Source organism: Hippoglossus hippoglossus, chromosome 9 (genome assembly GCF_009819705.1).
Source record: "Hippoglossus hippoglossus isolate fHipHip1 chromosome 9, fHipHip1.pri, whole genome shotgun sequence".
In the NCBI taxonomy this organism is placed as follows: Eukaryota; Metazoa; Chordata; class Actinopteri; order Pleuronectiformes; family Pleuronectidae; genus Hippoglossus; species Hippoglossus hippoglossus.
The window spans coordinates 18,594,532-18,614,329 of record NC_047159.1 but is presented as its reverse complement, the minus strand read 5'-3'; the positions used below and the strand labels follow the sequence as shown (position 1 = coordinate 18,614,329).

The 19,798-nt window shown below is 39.2% G+C and overlaps 2 protein-coding genes across 3 annotated transcripts in view; one reads left to right on the top strand and one right to left on the bottom strand.

Annotated features, from left to right (window-relative positions):
- Nucleotides 1-5,086, top strand: part of wscd2 (WSC domain containing 2) — a 43,469-nt gene extending 38,383 nt beyond the window's left edge. For both annotated transcript variants that reach the window (XM_034596206.1, XM_034596207.1), the window contains 3 exons: nucleotides 1,009-1,173; nucleotides 1,264-1,464; nucleotides 3,281-5,086. In XM_034596206.1, the coding sequence (XP_034452097.1) occupies nucleotides 1,009-1,173; nucleotides 1,264-1,464; nucleotides 3,281-3,633 (719 nt within the window). In that variant the 3' untranslated portion in view covers nucleotides 3,634-5,086. The remainder of the gene's footprint in view (nucleotides 1-1,008; nucleotides 1,174-1,263; nucleotides 1,465-3,280) is intronic.
- An 860-nt stretch (nucleotides 5,087-5,946) lies between these two features.
- cmklr1 (chemokine-like receptor 1) lies at nucleotides 5,947-7,915 on the bottom strand. Its single transcript, XM_034596539.1, is given in 7 exon segments — nucleotides 5,947-6,780; nucleotides 6,783-6,953; nucleotides 6,956-7,379; nucleotides 7,382-7,450; nucleotides 7,452-7,517; nucleotides 7,519-7,704; nucleotides 7,828-7,915. Coding segments are annotated over 6 exon segments (1,047 nt in total). The 5' UTR covers nucleotides 7,681-7,704; nucleotides 7,828-7,915; the 3' UTR covers nucleotides 5,947-6,625.
- Nucleotides 7,916-19,798: the final 11,883 nt, after the last annotated feature.

Genomic DNA, 19,798 nt, shown 5'->3' with positions numbered 1-19,798 from the left:
TAATATTTTATGTTTTGTCATATAATATATAAAATATTCACATTTGACCTTAAAAACACATAACAAATATATAAATTATATTATCTCTTATAATTTCAGTAAAATAATCCTCTTACTGCAGTATGCATACATATTTTTCTATATTCAACTACGGTATATATATTTACAAAGATTTATAGTTAATTGAGAAATTCAAAGTAATATCTGTTGTTGGCTTATTCAGCTAATTAAACCACACGTCATGTTACATTCACTGGTACCGTCTTTAATTTTCAACATTTTTCCCCAAGGCAAAGCTTTATCACAACTTTTCAATAACAAAAACTTGAAGTATCCTTAGTAAATATATTTGTATGATATGATAAGTTAAAAGAAAAGCTGATATTTCATGATTCAATTTTTTCTCTCTGTCAATATCCAGTGTTGTTCTGTCTGTGGTTTGTGAGCGATGTTTCCTTGATGCACCAGACAGCTGGAGCTTAGATCAGCAGAAACCAAAGAGCCCAGTAAACAAAAAGTGACGTTTACATCTGAGAAGCAAAAAACACAAAGACAGGATCTCAGGAAATAATTTTTTAAACTGACCAAACATCCTAACCGACACATTAACGTCAGTATGTGGGTTTTATTACGCAACTATTGAGGATCAGCAGTGAGTCAAACTAACCCACACACAGCAAAAAATAACACTTTAACATCTCTGTATCCCAGTGTTTGACCTTTTCTTCTTCTCTAACGACGCTAAATGTTTCTGCCCCCAACTTCCAGTGTTTCAACATAACAGTCTTTTTTCTATAGCTCCTGTTTTACAAAATAAACAGGAAGTGACTTATTTTCAGTATCTATCTGAAGTTTGATTGTGTGAAGCATCTTGTGTTAATATTCTGCAGTGTCACTGTGTCTCACGCCACAATGTCACAGTCAGATGGCCATGCTTATCACTGCAGAAGTTTCTGTATTTCTATACATATAAAAAATGAATAATATAACCTGTGTGTGTTTTGTCAGATAACCGCTGCATGGACCGACATTTCCTCCCCACTCGTGCGAAGCAGCTGGTGGCCCTCGCCAGTTTCCCCGGGGCCGGAAACACCTGGGCTCGCCACCTCATAGAGCTCGCCACGGGCTACTACACCGGCAGCTATTACTTTGATGGCTCCCTTTACAATAAAGGCAGGCCTCAACATTTACCTGACATGATTCACAAACATAGAAGTTCGGGAATAACACTGTGCTGGATTAAACATGATCACTGTTTCACAGGATTTAAAGGGGAGCGAGACCACTGGCGGAGTGGGAGGACGATCTGCATTAAGACACATGAAAGCGGCAAGAAGGAGATCGAAACCTTTGACTCCAGCATCGTCATGATCCGAAACCCCTACAAAGCCCTCATGGCAGAATTTAACAGAAAATATGGCGGCCACATCGGGTTTGCCTCCCAGGCCCACTGGAAAGGGAAAGGTGAAAAACTATTCTACTTACTAACTTACTCTACTTATCAACGTCTACATTGGGAGGATGTGGAAATATCTCAAATTTAGAATCTTTAAACATAAAACCAAAAGCTGAAAATAGCAAATAAACAGCATGGTTATTATCTGTAGTGATGCAAAATGTCAAAGAAAATGAGGAAACAACCCTCTGGGATGTTTATGTGGTTTTCACCTGAAAAGCCAATGTGGCTGAGCACAAAGTTTTCAAAATGAAGACGTTACGAAACCATTTCCATGATAAACGGAACAACAAAGTGCCTCTTTGCGAAATGAAAATACTCAATCACTGCCTGAGGTCAGGAGTTACGTCACCTTTTATGACAGAAAACCTTTTTTTTTTAAAAAAGGTATTTGACTTTGACTTTTTTTAGTTTGGTCCATGTCCCATTCACTAACATGGAGAAGGCTGGATTTATAAATCATTCTGAAGCCTTTGAGGAGCAATGATATCGTCCATCTTTATACACAACTGTAAAACAAATCAGGGACGAGTTTTTAGCTGCTTCATTTCTATTTTTACAATATATCAAGAATGTCTGTATGCAGTGATGTTACCTATCCTCTCTTAAAATACTTCATTGTTCATGACTTAAAGAAATTAAACGTTTGGGTCCAGTAACTCATTGTTCATAAAATTAAAGACATATTTTTTCATCCCTTGCTAAGATAACATTACAAACACATACACCAAGTGTGTTCCAGTAGCCATAGCAACTGGTTTTTGTCGCATCCGCGTATCTCTCTGTGAAGATTAATTGAATTTCCAGAGAGCTGGAGAATTGCTGACGGAGCAGTTGTCACTCTGTGGAAACATCAGCACATTCACGCTGCCATTTCCAATGAGTGTTTATTCCTCGTGTTGATGGAGAAATAACACGATGACATCAGTAAAGAGAAAAGCTTTTTGACAGCTGCCACTTTGAATACAGAAGAGAGGCTCCGGTCTGAGAGTCACGGTGACATTGTGCATTGTGCCCCACATGTACAATGTGATGCACTCACCTCTGTGGAGGGAGACTGGCTCAGATGAAGCCAGTGAATCATCATAGACTCAACTCAGGGGCCAGTGTTACGTGACATATTACTAAGCACAGGCTGCTCATTTCCAATATGATGGATCTACATAAAGGCTGTTGCATAAACGTCTTTATTTGGGTTTTTGAAGTCAAACCTTTGCTGCAAGGAACATAAGTATCGTACATTTTAATGCTGTAAAACATCAGAACAACGTGTTCATATCAGTTCTTCAGCTTTATAGAAACAGCTGCTCCTGCTTTTAGATGCAGTATAATAATATTCTGTCAGCTCTGGTACTAAAGCTGCCTCACTCATTGGTTTCTGAGACAACACAGCAAACTTCAAAATTCAACTACAGCCTCATCTCAGGGTGATGATGTGAGTTAATGAAGCACAGATCCTGGCAGCAGCTGCATGTTTGAGCCAGTATTTATCAAAGAGTAAACATTTACAGGCAAAAGGTTTTTTCCTTCAGGACTTCTGTAGTTTGATTGACAAAAGGTCAAACATTTCACAGATGACGTAACGTAGCCTGCCCGTCATCCGTGTTCGGTTCCTTCCTCTTCACGTTTTTTCATTTTCTTCTCATGCATTTTTTTGATTTTTGCTTTCTTTCGGGATAAATCTGGTAAAAGTGAAATTTGAGACTAAAGTCAAATCTAGAAGTTACTTTGATTGACATAAAGTAAATTTGTTGTTGTTGTTGTTATTGTAAAGATACTTTTTTTATTTTGTGATTGACACCTGTATTTTTGGGTTCTCTGCAGAGTGGCCCGAGTTTGTGAAGAACTACGCTCCGTGGTGGGCGTCCCACACACTGGACTGGTTGAATTATGGGAAGAACGTCCATGTGGTCCACTTTGAGGACATGAAGAGGGACCTGTTCTTACAGCTCAAGGGGATGGTCCAGTTGCTGGGTCTGAAGGTCTCTGAGGACCGCCTGCTCTGTGTCGAGGGCCAGAAAGACGGAAACTTCAAGCGATCGGGGCTGAGAAAACTTGAATATGACCCATATACGAGCGAGATGCGAGCGAACATCAATGAAATGATCAGAACGGTGGACGTTGCCTTGAAGAAAAGAAAAATGGCTGGAGTGCCAGCGGACTATATGCCAAGATGATATCTGTGATCCTCCCATTTCCCTTTTTTCCTCACTTACTGGACTGTTCCGTTTTGTAGAGTTACATCACTTAAATAGTTGTTTTAATTATTTTTCTGTAAAGTCATATAGGTGGAAATTGTAGTGAGAAGAAATCAGTCTCTGTAACCTCCTATTTTCATTTTTTATTCATCCTTTTTTTATTTTCTGAACTTCAGCAGCTTCATGCATCAGTAGAAGACACAGGTTAAACTATGGAGGTTTGTTTTTCTCGTTGGCTCAATGAAAAGAACAAAAAGCACTTCTTATCCTGCTCTATGCACATGTGCTGTGTCGGCATGTGCACATGCCTTAAAATGAAGACAGTACAACGCTGACTACAAAGATCTGACTGTGCTGGGTGATTTGTTGCCAGTGAAAACAAACATTTGACCCAAAATATTTAATACAGTTCTGCAAAGTGTGTGTTGTATGAGCTTATTTACCGCAAAAGAGACGTAACTCTTATGAGAAATCAAAACATAACATTTCTGCTGCTATCAGTGACAGAATACTTCTATTTTATAGATGAACTTCACTGAGAACCTGACAACTTTGAGCCCTTATTTCGAGGGGAAATGCAATATGCAGGCTTTAATTACCTGATGACGATACTGTGTGTTTCCAAGCTTTTTGTAAGTTATTCAACTTCAGCTGTATGTTAGAGAAATCATGTTTTTTGATGATGAAGAGGTAAAAAAACTCAATTCTCGGCTCCTCCTGTTCAAGAAGAAGAATCTCTCTTGAAGGCACTGACTCAAAGAGAGAAGAGGATTTATCTCGACAGCATCTATTTATGACTAATTTGGTTCTGGATTCGTTTTCTTGACACTGGACTCGATGCAGAAAATCCAAAAAGCACTTTGCTGTGCAACACTTGCCCCAAAGATCACTGAGGAATTAGGCATTACAATCACGTTATGGACTGGAGGTTCTCATTAGCCGTAGTGATCGTTAGAGATTTATTTTTAGTTAATCATACAGAATGTGAACATTTTTATTTTGTATTGCTTTGTTGTAAGAAGAGCTATGAAACAGTTAAAGCTGGTGATAACAAAAGGCAGCACGTCTTATAATGGCTCTATATGTGCTACGCCATATGCATAAAAATAAACAAACATACAAATAAATAAACATATATATATATACACATACATATATATTAGCACTGGTGACTGAGAGACAGAAAACATTAACTGACTTCCATTTTCAATATGATATGAATATATTTTTATAGTGTGTGCTGAGACATCAAAAATATTTGTATTGCAACAAACAAGACGGGAGTCGTTTCTATTTTTAACACATGCTTTAAACTTTATTGGCTCTCACTTTCATTGACAAGCGGACACTCTCTGAACGTAGGTGTCACATTTGAATGTATTTTCTATGGAATGAATGTAATGTGATAAGCCCCAATAAATAAGTATATTGAGTACGTTTCTATGGCCTGCTCTTTTTGGCTGCACCGACCAGGGCGTTAGTGAGTGAGAAACAAAGTTGAGTTCAGCATGAAGGCACACCATTGGTCGGTGGAGTTCCGTGTGACTGACTGAATTAATCCCATTGGTCAGACAACTAAGTGTGGCATTTCTTCATTGGCTTTTGCTCTTTAAAAATGAACTGGTGCAAACTGTCTCTATCACATCATCAGTCAGGCTTATACAGGCATTTTTAAACTGATGATGGTGCCGATGAAAAGCTAAGACCATCAGATGAATGTCACTCCAGTGTTCACTCTCGTTTTTTTGCTCTGATTTGGTCTCGACCAACATCTGGCTCTTTAGCAGCTTAACTCTCTTCGCCAGCTGTTGTCTCTGGGTGTTTGCCACATGGTGACACAACTGCCTGCAGCTCAAAGGGGGGAAACGTCTGAACCAATGAACATAACAACAAAGTTTTTGTCTTGTGAAACCAAAACAAGGAGCTGAAAGACTCTAAAGCGCACTGTAGAGCTGTAGAGCTGACCACTGGGCCATGTGTTAACACATGGCCCAGTGGTTACAATAACTAATAATAACACTGACTAATGCAGCTTTAAAATGTGACTCACCGCTGGTGTTTCATTTAACATTTTTGGAGTCTGGCTCTTCCCTCTGTTCCACTGTCTCAACATAAAAATAAAAAAACAGATGCTCAAGCTCAGAGTTAAGAAGACAAATAATTATTAAATGACAATTATTTGATTAATTGGGAATAAATCAAATAATAATGAAAACACAAAGCCTCAAGATTGAGACGTTGAAGATTGCTTCAAAGAGTTGATTGTAATAAATAGAAATGACACTTCAGAACTGGGAAAACATGAAGAACTTTATTGCACAAATCATTTCCACTGTACACTTCTCATACATGAAATAAAAAAATATGCATTCATTTAACAAACTGGTAATAATAGCTGGATTTATGTTATTTGTACTGCATCATGATGAGTTGTTATACAGTAAAATCATCCCACACTGTAATCGTCCACCCATCTGAACTTTGTATTTCAGTCAAACTACGGATGCAACTAAAAAAATATGCTGCTACACAGAAATTATTGCACGACGTGGTGGCCATAAACAAAACAAAACAACACCTCTCTTTGGGTGTTAGGTCAGTTGAGAGTTCCCGTACATGAAACAGAAAAAACAGTGACCAGGTCTTGTTTCCTTTAGCAAATGTTAATCTTCAGTTTAGCCTTAATAAGGTATTAGTTCAGAGGTCAAGGACACAAATGACAACTTTACAACAATCAGTTCTATGGTAAATGAGTAACAATAATAATGATATCACACGTTTTATCTGTACATCATATTGAGAATACATTTTACCTCTGAAACACTCCAGCTGGATGAGACTGATTCCACTCACCCTGCAGTGTGAGCACATGTGGACATAATGACTCAGGCTTGCAGATTCTCCCCACAATCAAAGGCATAGTTGATGAATTGCACATATGAAAACTGTAATGTTTGGATGTGTGACATCTCTAGATGTGTGTGGAAGCTCTGCCGTCCATCGAGCTGGACCTGGACAGGTATCGGCTGGTGGTGCGGCCTTCCTCTGCATCGCGTTCTCCATCTTCGGAGAGCACGGAGCTCTTGAACTTCTGCTTGAAGTCATTGCCCAAGAAAACATACAACACGGGTTGAGGAAGCTGTTTGCTGCTGCCAAAGACGTGCCTACTTTGAGTCCAGAGATCAAGGTACCATGGTCGTAGTTTTGGTGGTTCAGCTCGAGCAGGATGAACACGTGGTAGGGCAGCCAGCAGATGAAGAAAGCAGCTACCAGTGAGCTCATCACTTTGAGGGGTTGGTGGACTTGGTCATCCTGCTGGCGCGGAGCTTGAGGATGATGACGGAGTAGCAAATAATGATGATGATGAATGGGATTACAAACCCGGCAATGAAGCGGCTCACTGCAACTATTTTGTGACTGTCTTGATGTAATGTGTAGTTGTTGAAGCAGATGGTCCTTCCCAGGTGACTGCCAACGTCCCGGAAGATCACAGAGGGAATGCTCATAGCGATGCCGAGAAACCAGGCCAGGACGACGACAATGGACGCCTTGTTGACAGTGCGCTGGTTCTGGGCCCAAACCGGAAACATGACAGAGATGCAACGGTCGATGCTGATGAAGGCCAGGAGGAAGATGCTGCTGAACATGTTGACGAACATGATGGAGGAGGTGAACTTGCACATGAAGCGGCCAAAGAGCCACTCATCCATCACCATGTTGGTGATTGCTGAACGGGGAGAATGGTGCAGAAGACGAAGTCGGAGATCGCCAGGCTCAAGTACCAAGTGGTGTTGACCCGTCTTCTTCATCTTGAAGCCAGAAATCCAGATGACTAATGCATTTCCACAGAAGCCCAGCAGGGAAAATCACCACGCTGACCACCAGCAAAGACACACACAGGAATTCCTTCAAACACGTCGCTTTGTGCTGAAAGACGGACTCCTCGCGTGGAGTAAAATTAGCGGAGTCACTGTAGTCACTGTAGTTATAGTAATAATCATAGTCATAATCATCTGAAATATTCATTGTCCTCGAGGAGCAGGGGGATTTCTGTGGAGGAAAAAAAACAACTAAATGTCCAGTATTTCATGAGCACAATTCTCTGATAAAGTTTATTTAATGTAAATATTCTGAAATCTAAATAAATTGCCGTATTAGATATTTGAATAATACCTGCAGGACAGATGTTGGGCTGCTGCTCACTTGATGGTGTCTGGAGCGGAGTGTTCGAAGAGCTGAGCTGTGAGTGACACCACACAACCTACAATCAGCTGACAGAGTTATTTCTCAATACTTATGTCCTCTAAAACACTTTCAGTACTGCATTTTGACGTCTTGCATCTTATTGGACTCTGAGGCATGTAATCTTGATCTGTGGATGACGATTTCAATCTTTTTTTTTTATAAATGCCATGAAGCAAAATTATTTGTGAAGCAGATGATTTCAGTAACAATGTCAAACAGAATACACCAAGAAAACCCTTTAAAATTTAAGCTCTTAGAAATTCAACTTAACTCTTTGACCATAATCCCATGATGGTTTTATTAAAATCATTGATTCAGTCCCACGCTGTACTTGCTTTACAAGTAAAGCTTTTAATTGTATTTACCTCTGTCAAGGGGTTAATGATTTCATCTGTGTTTGTTTGTTTGTTAGCAGGACTTTGCAAAAAATACAGGATGGATTACCATGAAACTTGGCAGGATGTGGTATGGGTCAGGCATGGTTGGATTTCCCAGGGGGGACAGGGGGTCTGCCCCCCCCCCCCTCCAGAGAGGTGACCCCCTATCATTGCAAATATAAGAAATGATCATGTTAAATATTGATAATATGTCATGACTATATGTACTGAACAAATGTTTGCTAATTATAAACGCAAAATATAGCTTTCTTAAACTTTGATGGATTGCAACCCCCTCTCTTTTTGCCACTTGTCCACCGCTCCCCCCCTCCCATGTCTCAAACACACACACGCTCTCTCTCTATCTTATTTATCACACATACTTATAACCCCCTGTGTCTGTGTTTTGTGATATGGCTCTCATGTTTCTTTCCTCTGCCAGATGTTGCAGGCACGCTACAAGAATGTTAAATTCGCCAGATGTATCTGTTCAATCCAGAGGAGGAGGATGACATGTTAGGCTGCAGTGTAAAACCATAAAACCGTGAAGGCACTGGGCATAAAGCATCGCAGTCAATTGTAACCCAGGTTTCAGATGATTTAAAAGTAATCTAAAAATAATTTCAGGTGCGCAACTATAAATCGGGGTCAGGAGGGTCACTTCCTCTTTCCCGTCTATTATTGTGAGCAGTGTGGAACAGCGTTCGGCAGCAAACATCGGCGTGGAAAATCTCCGGTAAACTCGTGACAGATCAGCGGTCAGGTTTTTACCCCACCTTTAGTCAGATGTTGTGGGACCCAAACTCTGACAGTGATGGCGAGCTACCCAAAAATGGAATAATATGGATCCAACCTCCTTGCCACTACGAGTGGTAGGAACAAACTCACCCTAACCCCCTTTTTTGGTTTTTCCCTTTTTTACATTCCAACGTGGAATATTCTTGGATCGACATAACTTATATTAATGAACTGAAAATATGTGCATGAACTGAAAATATGTGCATGAACTGAAATAATGTGAATGAACTGAAAATAGAAATGAACTGAGAAATATTTATTTTTGTTGAAAGTTTGGATTACTGTTTTTTGATTAAGTGCAAATACAACTTCTATGTAAAACCTACCTGTGTCTCCTGTGTCGTGACATTCACACATTGGGCTCCAACCGAACCTAGTAGTCCGCAACCTGCCTAATCCCAGTTGGTTACAGAATGAACACACTGATTTAATATTTCAGCCCATGCTCAGGATGCAGATGTTTCTAATAACACACGGGGAAAAAATCCCAGCTGTTGTAAACACAGGCCAGAGAACAGCGCTGCAATCGGGACCAACTAATTCAGCTTTCTATGCTTGTCGTGTTTCATGTTGTCATAATCTTTAAGGCAGATGCATCCGTCCACAGTGTTCTGTTTTTCTACTGAGCTCGAGGAAGCAGCAGCTGCAGGAAGAAGAAACACAGACGCTGCTTACATGGTTTGGAAGGTTATCATGAGTGAGGAGGACAGCATCGGTCACACCGGATTCCAGAGTCCATCTCAATCTCCCATTATCAAACAGTAGGCAAGTTGGATGAAGATGGTGAAGGAGGGGAGCTGGATGGAGATTTTGAGACAATGGAGCTGCACAACAGGGAGAAAGAAATAATGAGGGGAGCAAGGTAGATGAGACGGGAGCCGGGGGGGGGGGGAGTGGACAGAAGTACAGCAGAGAGGAGACGAGGGTCAGGGGGCAACAGGAGATGGACTGAAGCAGATTAGTGAAATGTAAATCGTCATTCATCAGTAGCTTCTAGCATTATTAAACTGTAAAATCTGATTTCATATTATTCAAATACATTTTATGGCAATACACTGTAAATGGAAATTACAGTGGGAACAGTAAACAGTATATATATAATATTTTTATGGTAGAAAAGAGTAAATGCACTGTAAAATACCAGAATCTTGCTGGCAACTGTACTTTCACGGGGGAAATCAAATCAAAAAGTGACAGTGCAGAGCTTGGTATTTGTACAGGGTTTGATGATGGTGCAGCTGGTTTAGCTCTGGTCTCACTCCAGCACATGTACATCCACTCAGACACAGGAGCAGATAGGAACAGATCCACTGGGAATGGCAGGTTAGGGAGGCTGTGAATGAATAGTCTCTTTTTGCTTAGGAAGTTTCCCAACTGAGTGAATTGACAAACAAGTATCTGCCATGATCTGGTCGAATTCTATAAATGCCTGGAGCTTCAGTTGTTTTGTCTTATCTCCTTATAGTATGGGAGACACTTAACCATCCTTTTTCTCAACAGCAACATTTATTGACCCACGTCAGTAGCATCCGCTGTCACATAATTACTGCGCCTGTGGTCGGATTCTCTCCGCACGGCGATCCTTAAATACTTGGATGGATAGATTCTTAACACAGTGCTGATGAGATCGTTGTTGGCAATTTGTTCCTCAAGTCCCTGTGAAGATGTTGCAGTTGTCAAAATTTACATTTCTCTCTCCAATTAGATTATACAGCAACTGAATATCTATACATAAAACACACACATCAGTAGAGAAGTTGGACTTTGAAAATGTCCCAGTACGTTGGAGAAACAAGCTGTAAATGCACTTAAACCTGAATGCGTATAGCTCTCTGGTAAATGAGGAAATATTTAATTGCACGGTGCAGAATGCGTACCTGACCTATTTAGATGCATTTCAGCTTAATCACTCACATCGCAGGGCATACAGACTGTGTCCTGCAGATTGGATTTCCTAATGAAGGCTGGGGTTATAAATAATCAAACACACACAGAGAGAAGGCTTTCTCTGGGAAATGCAAAGCAAAGCATCTAAGGAAACAGTGGGGATGATTTACAGTTCTACGCACTTCTACAGAAAAAAATACAGAAAAAACCTTTATGGAGTCAAATGGCAATTTCAATATGATGGATTCAAGCATTTAAGTGAGTGAGTCCCATAAAAGATTGCAACATCTAATTGTTTCAAGTTTCATGTTTCCTTCCTACCTCCTGTTTTATTTTGTAGCCGACATTACCACACTTCCTGTCAGTAAAGTTCCTGATTTGCTTCACCAGGGAGCCTGTTGACTTCCTATTATTCACCTAGAGGACACTCACAAGGTAGTCCTCGATGAATCAGGGTGAGCGGAGCTAAATGGCTACAATAATTATTTATGCCTCCACAAAAAGAGTTTTATTGTAATTTTGATATAGATTATATGAGATTTTCAGTGAAATTATACTAATTTCAGACTGATTGAAACAGTTTTCCTCGATGACATTTGGAGTCTAAGGAAAGTGAATGAAGTTAAAATATTATGTAAAGGATTAGGGTGATAAACATGTTTGACAGCCAAATGTAAATCTGGCTAATGTTGCAACTGATAACTTGTCATAGTGGCGTCAATGACGACATTCCAAGCTCACACAAACACCAGCTCAGGTCAAATTAAAATGAAGGACACCATAAAGTGGTGTATGGTGCCATCACATGTTCTTACAGAAAGGTATTTCACTCGAATTAAAAAGTCACAAATCTAAGCTTATGGAAGTAAATATTGAAAGAATAAAGAAAAATTGCAGAATATTTCTTTACCCAATAAACTCTTGTGGCTACACCTCTGTGGGCGTACTCTCCTGGTTCCTGCCTCTGTGGTTCCTGCCAGTAGACTTTTGCCCTAGTGCATTCAGTTTATTGTTTTTGCCAGATTTCCATTGTGTACATGCTTTCTCGTGTTTTTCCCAGTGTTGCCTTCCTGCATATGACTTGGTGCTTGATTAGCTGGCTTTGGATTTTTCTCTGCTCCTTCCCCGGATATTCTCTGCGTGACCATTTGGATTGAGAGTTTCTTCTCACTTACACCCGGCCTCCTCTGAATTTGAGTCTCATCTCTGGCAGTATTAGAAAAAAACGGAATTTACAACACTTCACGTGTTGTTGGTTTAAAAAATACAATACCCAAGGTTTGGTGGAGTTTGGAGAAATCTGAACTGGCATCAAATTCACATTAATCCACAATGAAAAGGTTTTGTCCAGTGGATTTAAGCTGAAGGCTTTACATTGATACCCTCGGCTCTTCACAGCGGCACAGAAACATATCCTTCAACAGTCGACTTCAGTTCAAGCACTGAGTGTATCCTGATGATCCGTCCTTCAGAAAACAAGCTGTGCTGCTCGCTGACCTCTCTTTAGAAGAGGCAAGCTGAAAATAAAATGTACCTTTGTCTGTAGATAAAACACTGTATCACATTTAGTTGTATTATTTAGACACTTCCTGTAGAGATGGGGGAAGCACTGTGGCCTTGTTACTGGGCCACAATAAACCATAAGATTTTCTTGATTTGAAAAGAGCTATATACAAACATGAAGTTTTACACTACAGAACCCATATTCATTGTCAATTTCACTGAGGAACATTTGCAGGGTCTGTGAATGTGTTAATAAATGTGTAGCTCAAGCAAATTCAAACCAATGCTCAATTTCAGGTTACTTTAAAACCTTAGGTCACATTTTCCAATGGTAAATCCTCGATCACCAATTTTTAAATGCATCTTAAGGCACATTTTAGAAAGCAGAGCAGATATTTAAAGGCACACCATTTTTTCATGCATTTAGGCTATAACTGTGCCTTTAACATTATATACTGTAGAAGATTAAATAGAATTGTTATTATAGAAGTATTTTATTTAGTCACTTTTTGTAATATTCCTCCAACACAGAGTTTCACATTTTTCTACAATTCCATGACGATAACAACAAAAAGAGTTTTGCATCCAACGTTGTTTTGTGCTCTGCAATTCATTGAATGAGTTATACCAAAATAAAAGTTCATCATTTGATTTTTTTTTTTTAAAGGCACTGCAATTAATGCCTCTTTGTTTTTTTAAATATGTGCATGGTTTTCAGAGCATCTTTACACTAATGTGATTCTGAGACACTGAGAACACAATCCCTGCTGAACTCTCTGACATTTTGACAGGAAATGCATGTGGGTGACTTTGGAACATGTTTATTTTCAGCCGTCAGCCAGCCTGAACCTTCCAGCAGGAAATTTCTTCGCTGAAATCCAACTAAAACAAATAAGCGGATCAATAATCTTATAATTCTCTCACAGATTTAAACCTCAATGTTAATATTCATCCAGCGTTTCTTTTAAATACAAGTCCAGTTTCCAAAATTTATGAAAGTGATTATTTTCATTTGTATAACCTTTAACATCATGACGTTAAATCTGCTATTTCCATGACGACCACATGAATCACCGTTACAATAATACGAAGAGTAATCCAGTTCCTCTGCTCCACCAATCAGTCTGTACAGTTCATAAAGTGAATTACTCAACAATCATTTTAAGCATCAAAAGAAGAATAACAGCATTAATGTGTCCTCAAATAAATATCCTTATTCATTAAAGTCTCCTGTGCCAAATACCTCTGAATTTGTCCGTTTTTTAAGCTTTCAATCCTGCAACAAGCCACTGAACATTTTATTCTTTTTATTTATTCCTGCAATCAGGACCAGTCTCTCCCTCCCCTGCAGTTTGATGAAGGCTCCTCTGCTGCAGTATATCAGGTTCCTCTCCTGGCTGCCAGTGAGCCGTCTGAATTGTATTTTAAAGTAACATGAGCATCATTGTAACATTAGTGTCTTCTCCTTGAAGCCCATTATACAGATTAGAGCGTAGCAGAGATGCAGCAGTCAACAGCATTAATCTGCTTACCTAAAATCCACCTCCGAATACAGATTAAACGGGGCAGACTTTTGTATTCCAGTATCAGAAATAGATAGTAATCAGGGGTTGAAATCATTTGTGGAACAAATGCATTAACCTCAGGAAGTTAGTTCATACGTCTCCATTTGGCCTTTTATTATTAGAACTAAAAGGGTTTTGCAGATTATTTGTGATGTTTGCTGCAGCATCATCACAGCCACTGTTGTGCTGCCTAACTGAGGGATAAATTCATGTGAAATTTGAGTATTTTGTATTTTTTCACCTTGAATTTGTGTGTTGTATAGACTGTATGTCTGCTGCACTGTCTTAATGATTTGACATTTGTCATTTGCTTGTAATGAACGATATCTGGAATTCCGTGATATAGTAAATCTTCGTTAGTTGTCTGGTAAACAGACACAAAAACAAATGTCAGGATTTATTTGCAAACATATATCACAGTCCTCATGTCTGACCTCCCCAGTGTCATTATCACAGCCACAAGTAAACTAGGCAAGTCAATTACCAATCTCCAGCTCAGTGAATACAGACTGCAGAAGTATTGAGCGCCCCTGAATGTGACATGAGTGTTATTGACAGCAGTCCTGCTTCTGCGAAATGGGCCAGTAGTTTGATGTTGAGATGAAAAAATATTAACATTGGTTGCTATAGGAAAAAGCAATAGGCAATAAGATTGTTTTTATCCATGATGGCATTGAGACTATGGTGTTAACGTCGCCCCCTGTTGGTTGATCATGGTCCAGAATGAAATATCTCAACAATCACTGGATGAGCTGCCATGAAACTTTGTACTTTTGACAACCGGGATTCCTACAGGATGAATATTATAATTGATTGATTATGAAATTTGTCCATTTGAACTTTGTTCAGTTTATGATCATATACCAACAAAACTAATGACATCCCTATCAATAATAGCAAAACCATCAACACAAAACCAACGACAACAAGCTATCACCATCTTTGTCAGTGTGCTAGCATGCTAACATTAGCATTTAGCTCACAGCACAACCACACAGAGCTGCAACAAGGTTACAAGAAAATCCAAGGCAAAAAGATGAATGAGCTAAAATAAAAAGTATTCAATTCAGTTCAATTATAAGTGCCAAATCATAACATTATGAGATCAAGACCTTCAAATTTATAGAGAAACTCAGCAGTTTCCACAAAAAGCGAGCACTTCCTCATTAACTGGAAGAAATCTTAGATAACATTGGGCAAACATCACATTTTTAGGATAAGTGAAACCATCAACTCGAAACCAACAACACAAACTCAGAGGACCAAACTGAACAAGGAACCCAAACCTCCTTTTATACCCTCCCAGCCTCAGCTGATTGCCACCAGCTGAGGGTCCCAGGTGCAGCCCCTTGCTCCTCATGACCTGGAGTCTGATCTCCACATGATCTCTTTGGCCACGACAGTTATCTGTGACACAACTGACTACTGAGCATTCAGCAGATCGCAGAACTCCGCCAAGGCCCAGCAGTCACATTTAAATTCACCAGAACCAGATTTTTTATTTGGATCTGCACCAAAATTCACACACTCAGAAATATCAGTCCCCGAAACATGTCGGATTTTTCCATCAAGATCCATGAATCACTTGTTGAGAAATCCAGGAACATTTAGAAAAGTGCCCGATTTCACAATGTTTATTTGAGTGAAAATAAATTCCTGGATCTGCACCAAATTTTCTTGACCCATCCTTCCACCAAGTTTTGTTATATTCTAAGCGGTATTTTTTAAATTTAAATATGATTTAATTAATGATTTTTTGTTTGTTTTTAAAGAACTAAATTGCCTTGGCCCATTTCTCTAATATAATCAAGAATAGTTTCCCTGTTTGGTTAGATTTTTCTTGTTCAAGCCTTTGGATTATACTTATAGAGGTTTAGCTTTTGTTTATCCTCCTACATTTTTTTAGATCTGTCAGTTAATTTGTCTTCTTTTTGCTTTTATTCTAATTCATCATATCATATTGTATGTACACTTTTAATTTGGTCGTTAACTCTGTGTTGCATTGTCTTTGTTGTTCACTCATTTTCTACTCACCACTATGCCTATGGAGGGGTGGGTAAAGTGTTTGAGTCCACAAAACACTTTTGGAGTTTCAGTAGTAAACAGTGTTGCAGCCAAATCCAATACAATTGAAGTAACCGGTGACCAATTCTTCAAACGTAAAAAGAAAATATCAGAAAAAATATATAAAATGCCTCCATAATGCTCCTGTGGTGTCCTCCAAGTGTCTGTAAGCTCCAACATTCAAATTCGATTCAAAACGTTGTCATTTACACCATAACGCGAGTAGATAATGAGTGAATTTAAATTTTTCGGTGAACTATCCCTTTAATGAATTGTGGTACAAACAAAATGTATTTTCTTTCTCTTCAGTATTATTATATGATTCATTTGACCTCGTTCAGAAATTGAACTGAGATTACAGAGGCTCCAGTCATTGATGTTTATTCATTAGTGTATATTTGATTAGAAAAAGAGAGTGGACACACACATGTACCTTCACATATACACACACACACTGCACACACTCATGCACACACATATACACTACACTCAGGAGGATTAGAGCTGGCTTCATGCCGACAGTAATATGCACAGATGGACCAACATGGCTGTATGTTAAATCTTTATGCAAACAGGCTTTTATCCATGTTCAGTTCAGAGGTGAAGCATCATTCAGACATGAGACAGTGGGACCTGCACTACATTATCAACCCTCACATTATTCTCGGAAAGTGTGGCACATTGTCAACATTTCTACAAGTTCACACACAAAACTCCACTTACTAATAGTTCTCTGTCAAAATGTTTTTTCTTACAAACCTACTGCTTTGTCCACAAATTAGAAATGTACTTTCTGTTTGAGCTGAATAAATGTCATGTGACACAAGAATATCAGAGGAAAAAACACACCAGAGATCGAAAGACTGGAAAAGAGCAACTTCTGTTTCCTTCACTGACCGCGTGTCACTGACCTTTCTGCTTTTAATGGAGAATAAAACTGTGATGCCCCATGACAACTAAATCTGTTGCTTGTGACCTCTGCCAGTTTTTAAACTAACACACAGCTTCAGGGAAAGTGAAGGGCTGGAACAAATCTTGAACCAATAAGTTAAAAATTATATTAATTCTGATAAAAAGAACCTTTGCATTTATTTTGCATGTTTTGACTAATCTACTTTAATCAGGACAACGGCGAGAGAGTGACAGTGCTCAATCACCTAAGTCCGGAATCTCTCCATTCAGTTTTGATTTCTGAGGGGTGTTGCAGAATAGACCCCTGACCAGTGATGTCGGGCCGAGTGACAGAAAAATGCAAACAGACAATAGCTTCGCCTTTTAGAGATATTATGCTGTGATATAGGGTCATAGTTGTGAATGGTTTGTGACTGGTTTCAGGATGGATTGGTAACAAAACATGAGCTTCTGGAATGCTCTGGGTTCCTATCTCATTTCTTGCCCTATGAAAAAAGTCAAAGTGGCTCGTTATTTCATTTACACTCCCTTTTGTTGTTCAAAAAAGGAAAATATATCAGGGGGTCTTATATCCTCGTTCATGTTACAAGTACACGCTGTACTGTATCTTGTTTCATCACCATATGAAAACATGTTAATAAAATCATTGCTTTCATCCCTCTGGTAACTAATAAATATCAGATCTAATGTTTTGCACACTTGGCATCTCACTTACTGTAGGAAGATTAGCTTATAAATGTGTTTGCACCATATAACCAGTATATTTTATCCTAAAGCTCCACCTATACCAAACATTTACTGTTATCAGTATTCTAATTTGAAAGTAATTGGATAGAGCAGACATGTCATAAATTAAGCAGCTATGATAATCCAATATGGCTCCGGATCTGTGGTGTTTATGTGATCATCTTCTTTGAACCTTCTAAATCCTGTTGGAGCATTCGCACAGATCCTACAGCTGTGAAAAAGTCTGTTTACAACTAATCCTCAAAGTGATCCCAGCCCATGGGATTTCTGCTTTTAATCACAGCGTCACAACATAAGGTATTAAATCATACAGCCAGTGATAATAATCAGGCCACATGTGGCATAGTATAAATTAGAATGATAACAAGATTCTTAAATAACCGTTTTTTGAAATATAATCTGGGTGAAAGTTTTAATGAGAGAAACTTTCTTCAATAGACAGCTGGGATCAGGCTTCTGTCCTCTGAAGCTTGTGAGAGCAGAGAGTGGGAGGAAGCCGCTGGCTATTTGTTTTTGTTTCATATGTTGAAGTCAGCCCCCAGATGGGATCTGTGTAAGATAACCATATGGGCCCAGAATGATTAAATACATAACTGTGGAGCACAAATAACAACGGAGCATTCTGTCATGAGAAGAAGCGTGTTCGTTTACATAAGAGATTTGTATAAAACTGGTTTTATTAAGCGTATTGACATGCTTGCATTTCTAAATTAGCACAAAAAAAAATTGCACACCTGAGGATTATGTGCGAGACATTCGTTTTTTTTATGTCGACATAAACCTTACATACAGCTGCATTTTGATCTATGGTGGATGGCAATAGATTAAAGGTTATCAGGATTCATCCTCTGGGGACGAGGAGCATTTTTATTAACCATTTAACAATCCGTCCAATAGTTGTTGAAATAGTTGAAATTGGTGCGAAGCAGTCGACCGACATCCTCTGAGCCAGGGGGCTACCTCAGCTAAAAACAACATGTGTCCAAAAAATACATGTGCTGTCAAATCACAGATGGATTTTTCCGTTAAAAACCTTACTACTGTACATTAAAAATAAAATCCTTATTATACAGGTCATTAGTAAATTCAGATTATCACTTGAACTACACATATTTATAAAGTGTATCATTCATGACTGATTTATAACTTAAAGCCAAAATGCATCCGATGAAAAACAGATGACTTGTATATTTATTGTATTGTATGTTGTGTGTCTAATGGTAAAGACTGATAGATGAGTCTCTATTTGTCCCCTTAAGGAAATGAGTTTGCAGCAATAATCACAGGGAATTTTCAACACACCAAGATAACAAAAAAAAAATCTCACATCACCAACACTCACACTTACAGTGCACCTTTCAGCAGCTATGGACTGACAGAGACCAGCTGGATGACCCAATTTTTGTGTTTGTTCAAAAATAGTTTGCGGAATAATGGACTTGTTTGTAGAGGGGGGGGGAATACCACCGTCCAGTTGGGAGCAGTTAAAATGAGGTAAGAGGATGTGTCTCATCACCCACAAGGATCCTATTCCTCTGGACAGCCACAGAACAGCGCCCCCCGGCTGACAGGCCCGTTTAAAGGGCATTTAAATCTGAGACTATAAGAGCAGTTTTTCTCAGAAGCGCTGATTCACTTTGCCTCAAAGTCATCAGCCTGTTTCATGAACAAGTTTAAAACAGCGAATGGAATAACATTGTTAATCAGTTGTATTGGGTTTTATCTAATTGTGTTTTATGGTACTAACATTTATATTTTGCACTTTTTGTGTGTCACCAAAGAAACCAAACAAAGTCACCAGCCCTGTCAACTCTTGGTGGTTGAAGGAAATAATGAGCCACCCACGGTTGCTGAGTCATCGCTGCGTGTTGTAAGATGTGCCTGTTAGTGCTGGAATTGGGATGTTTGACAGAGTTGGCGGCTTGAACACCCCCCCGATCCCGTGAGCTGGACGAGCCAGTGTGGAAGTGAGATATTAAGTGAAGGAAACGCCTGAGGGAGGTCTCTGGTAATGGCTGCCCCCCTCAGTGGAGAGCTAATTATTTC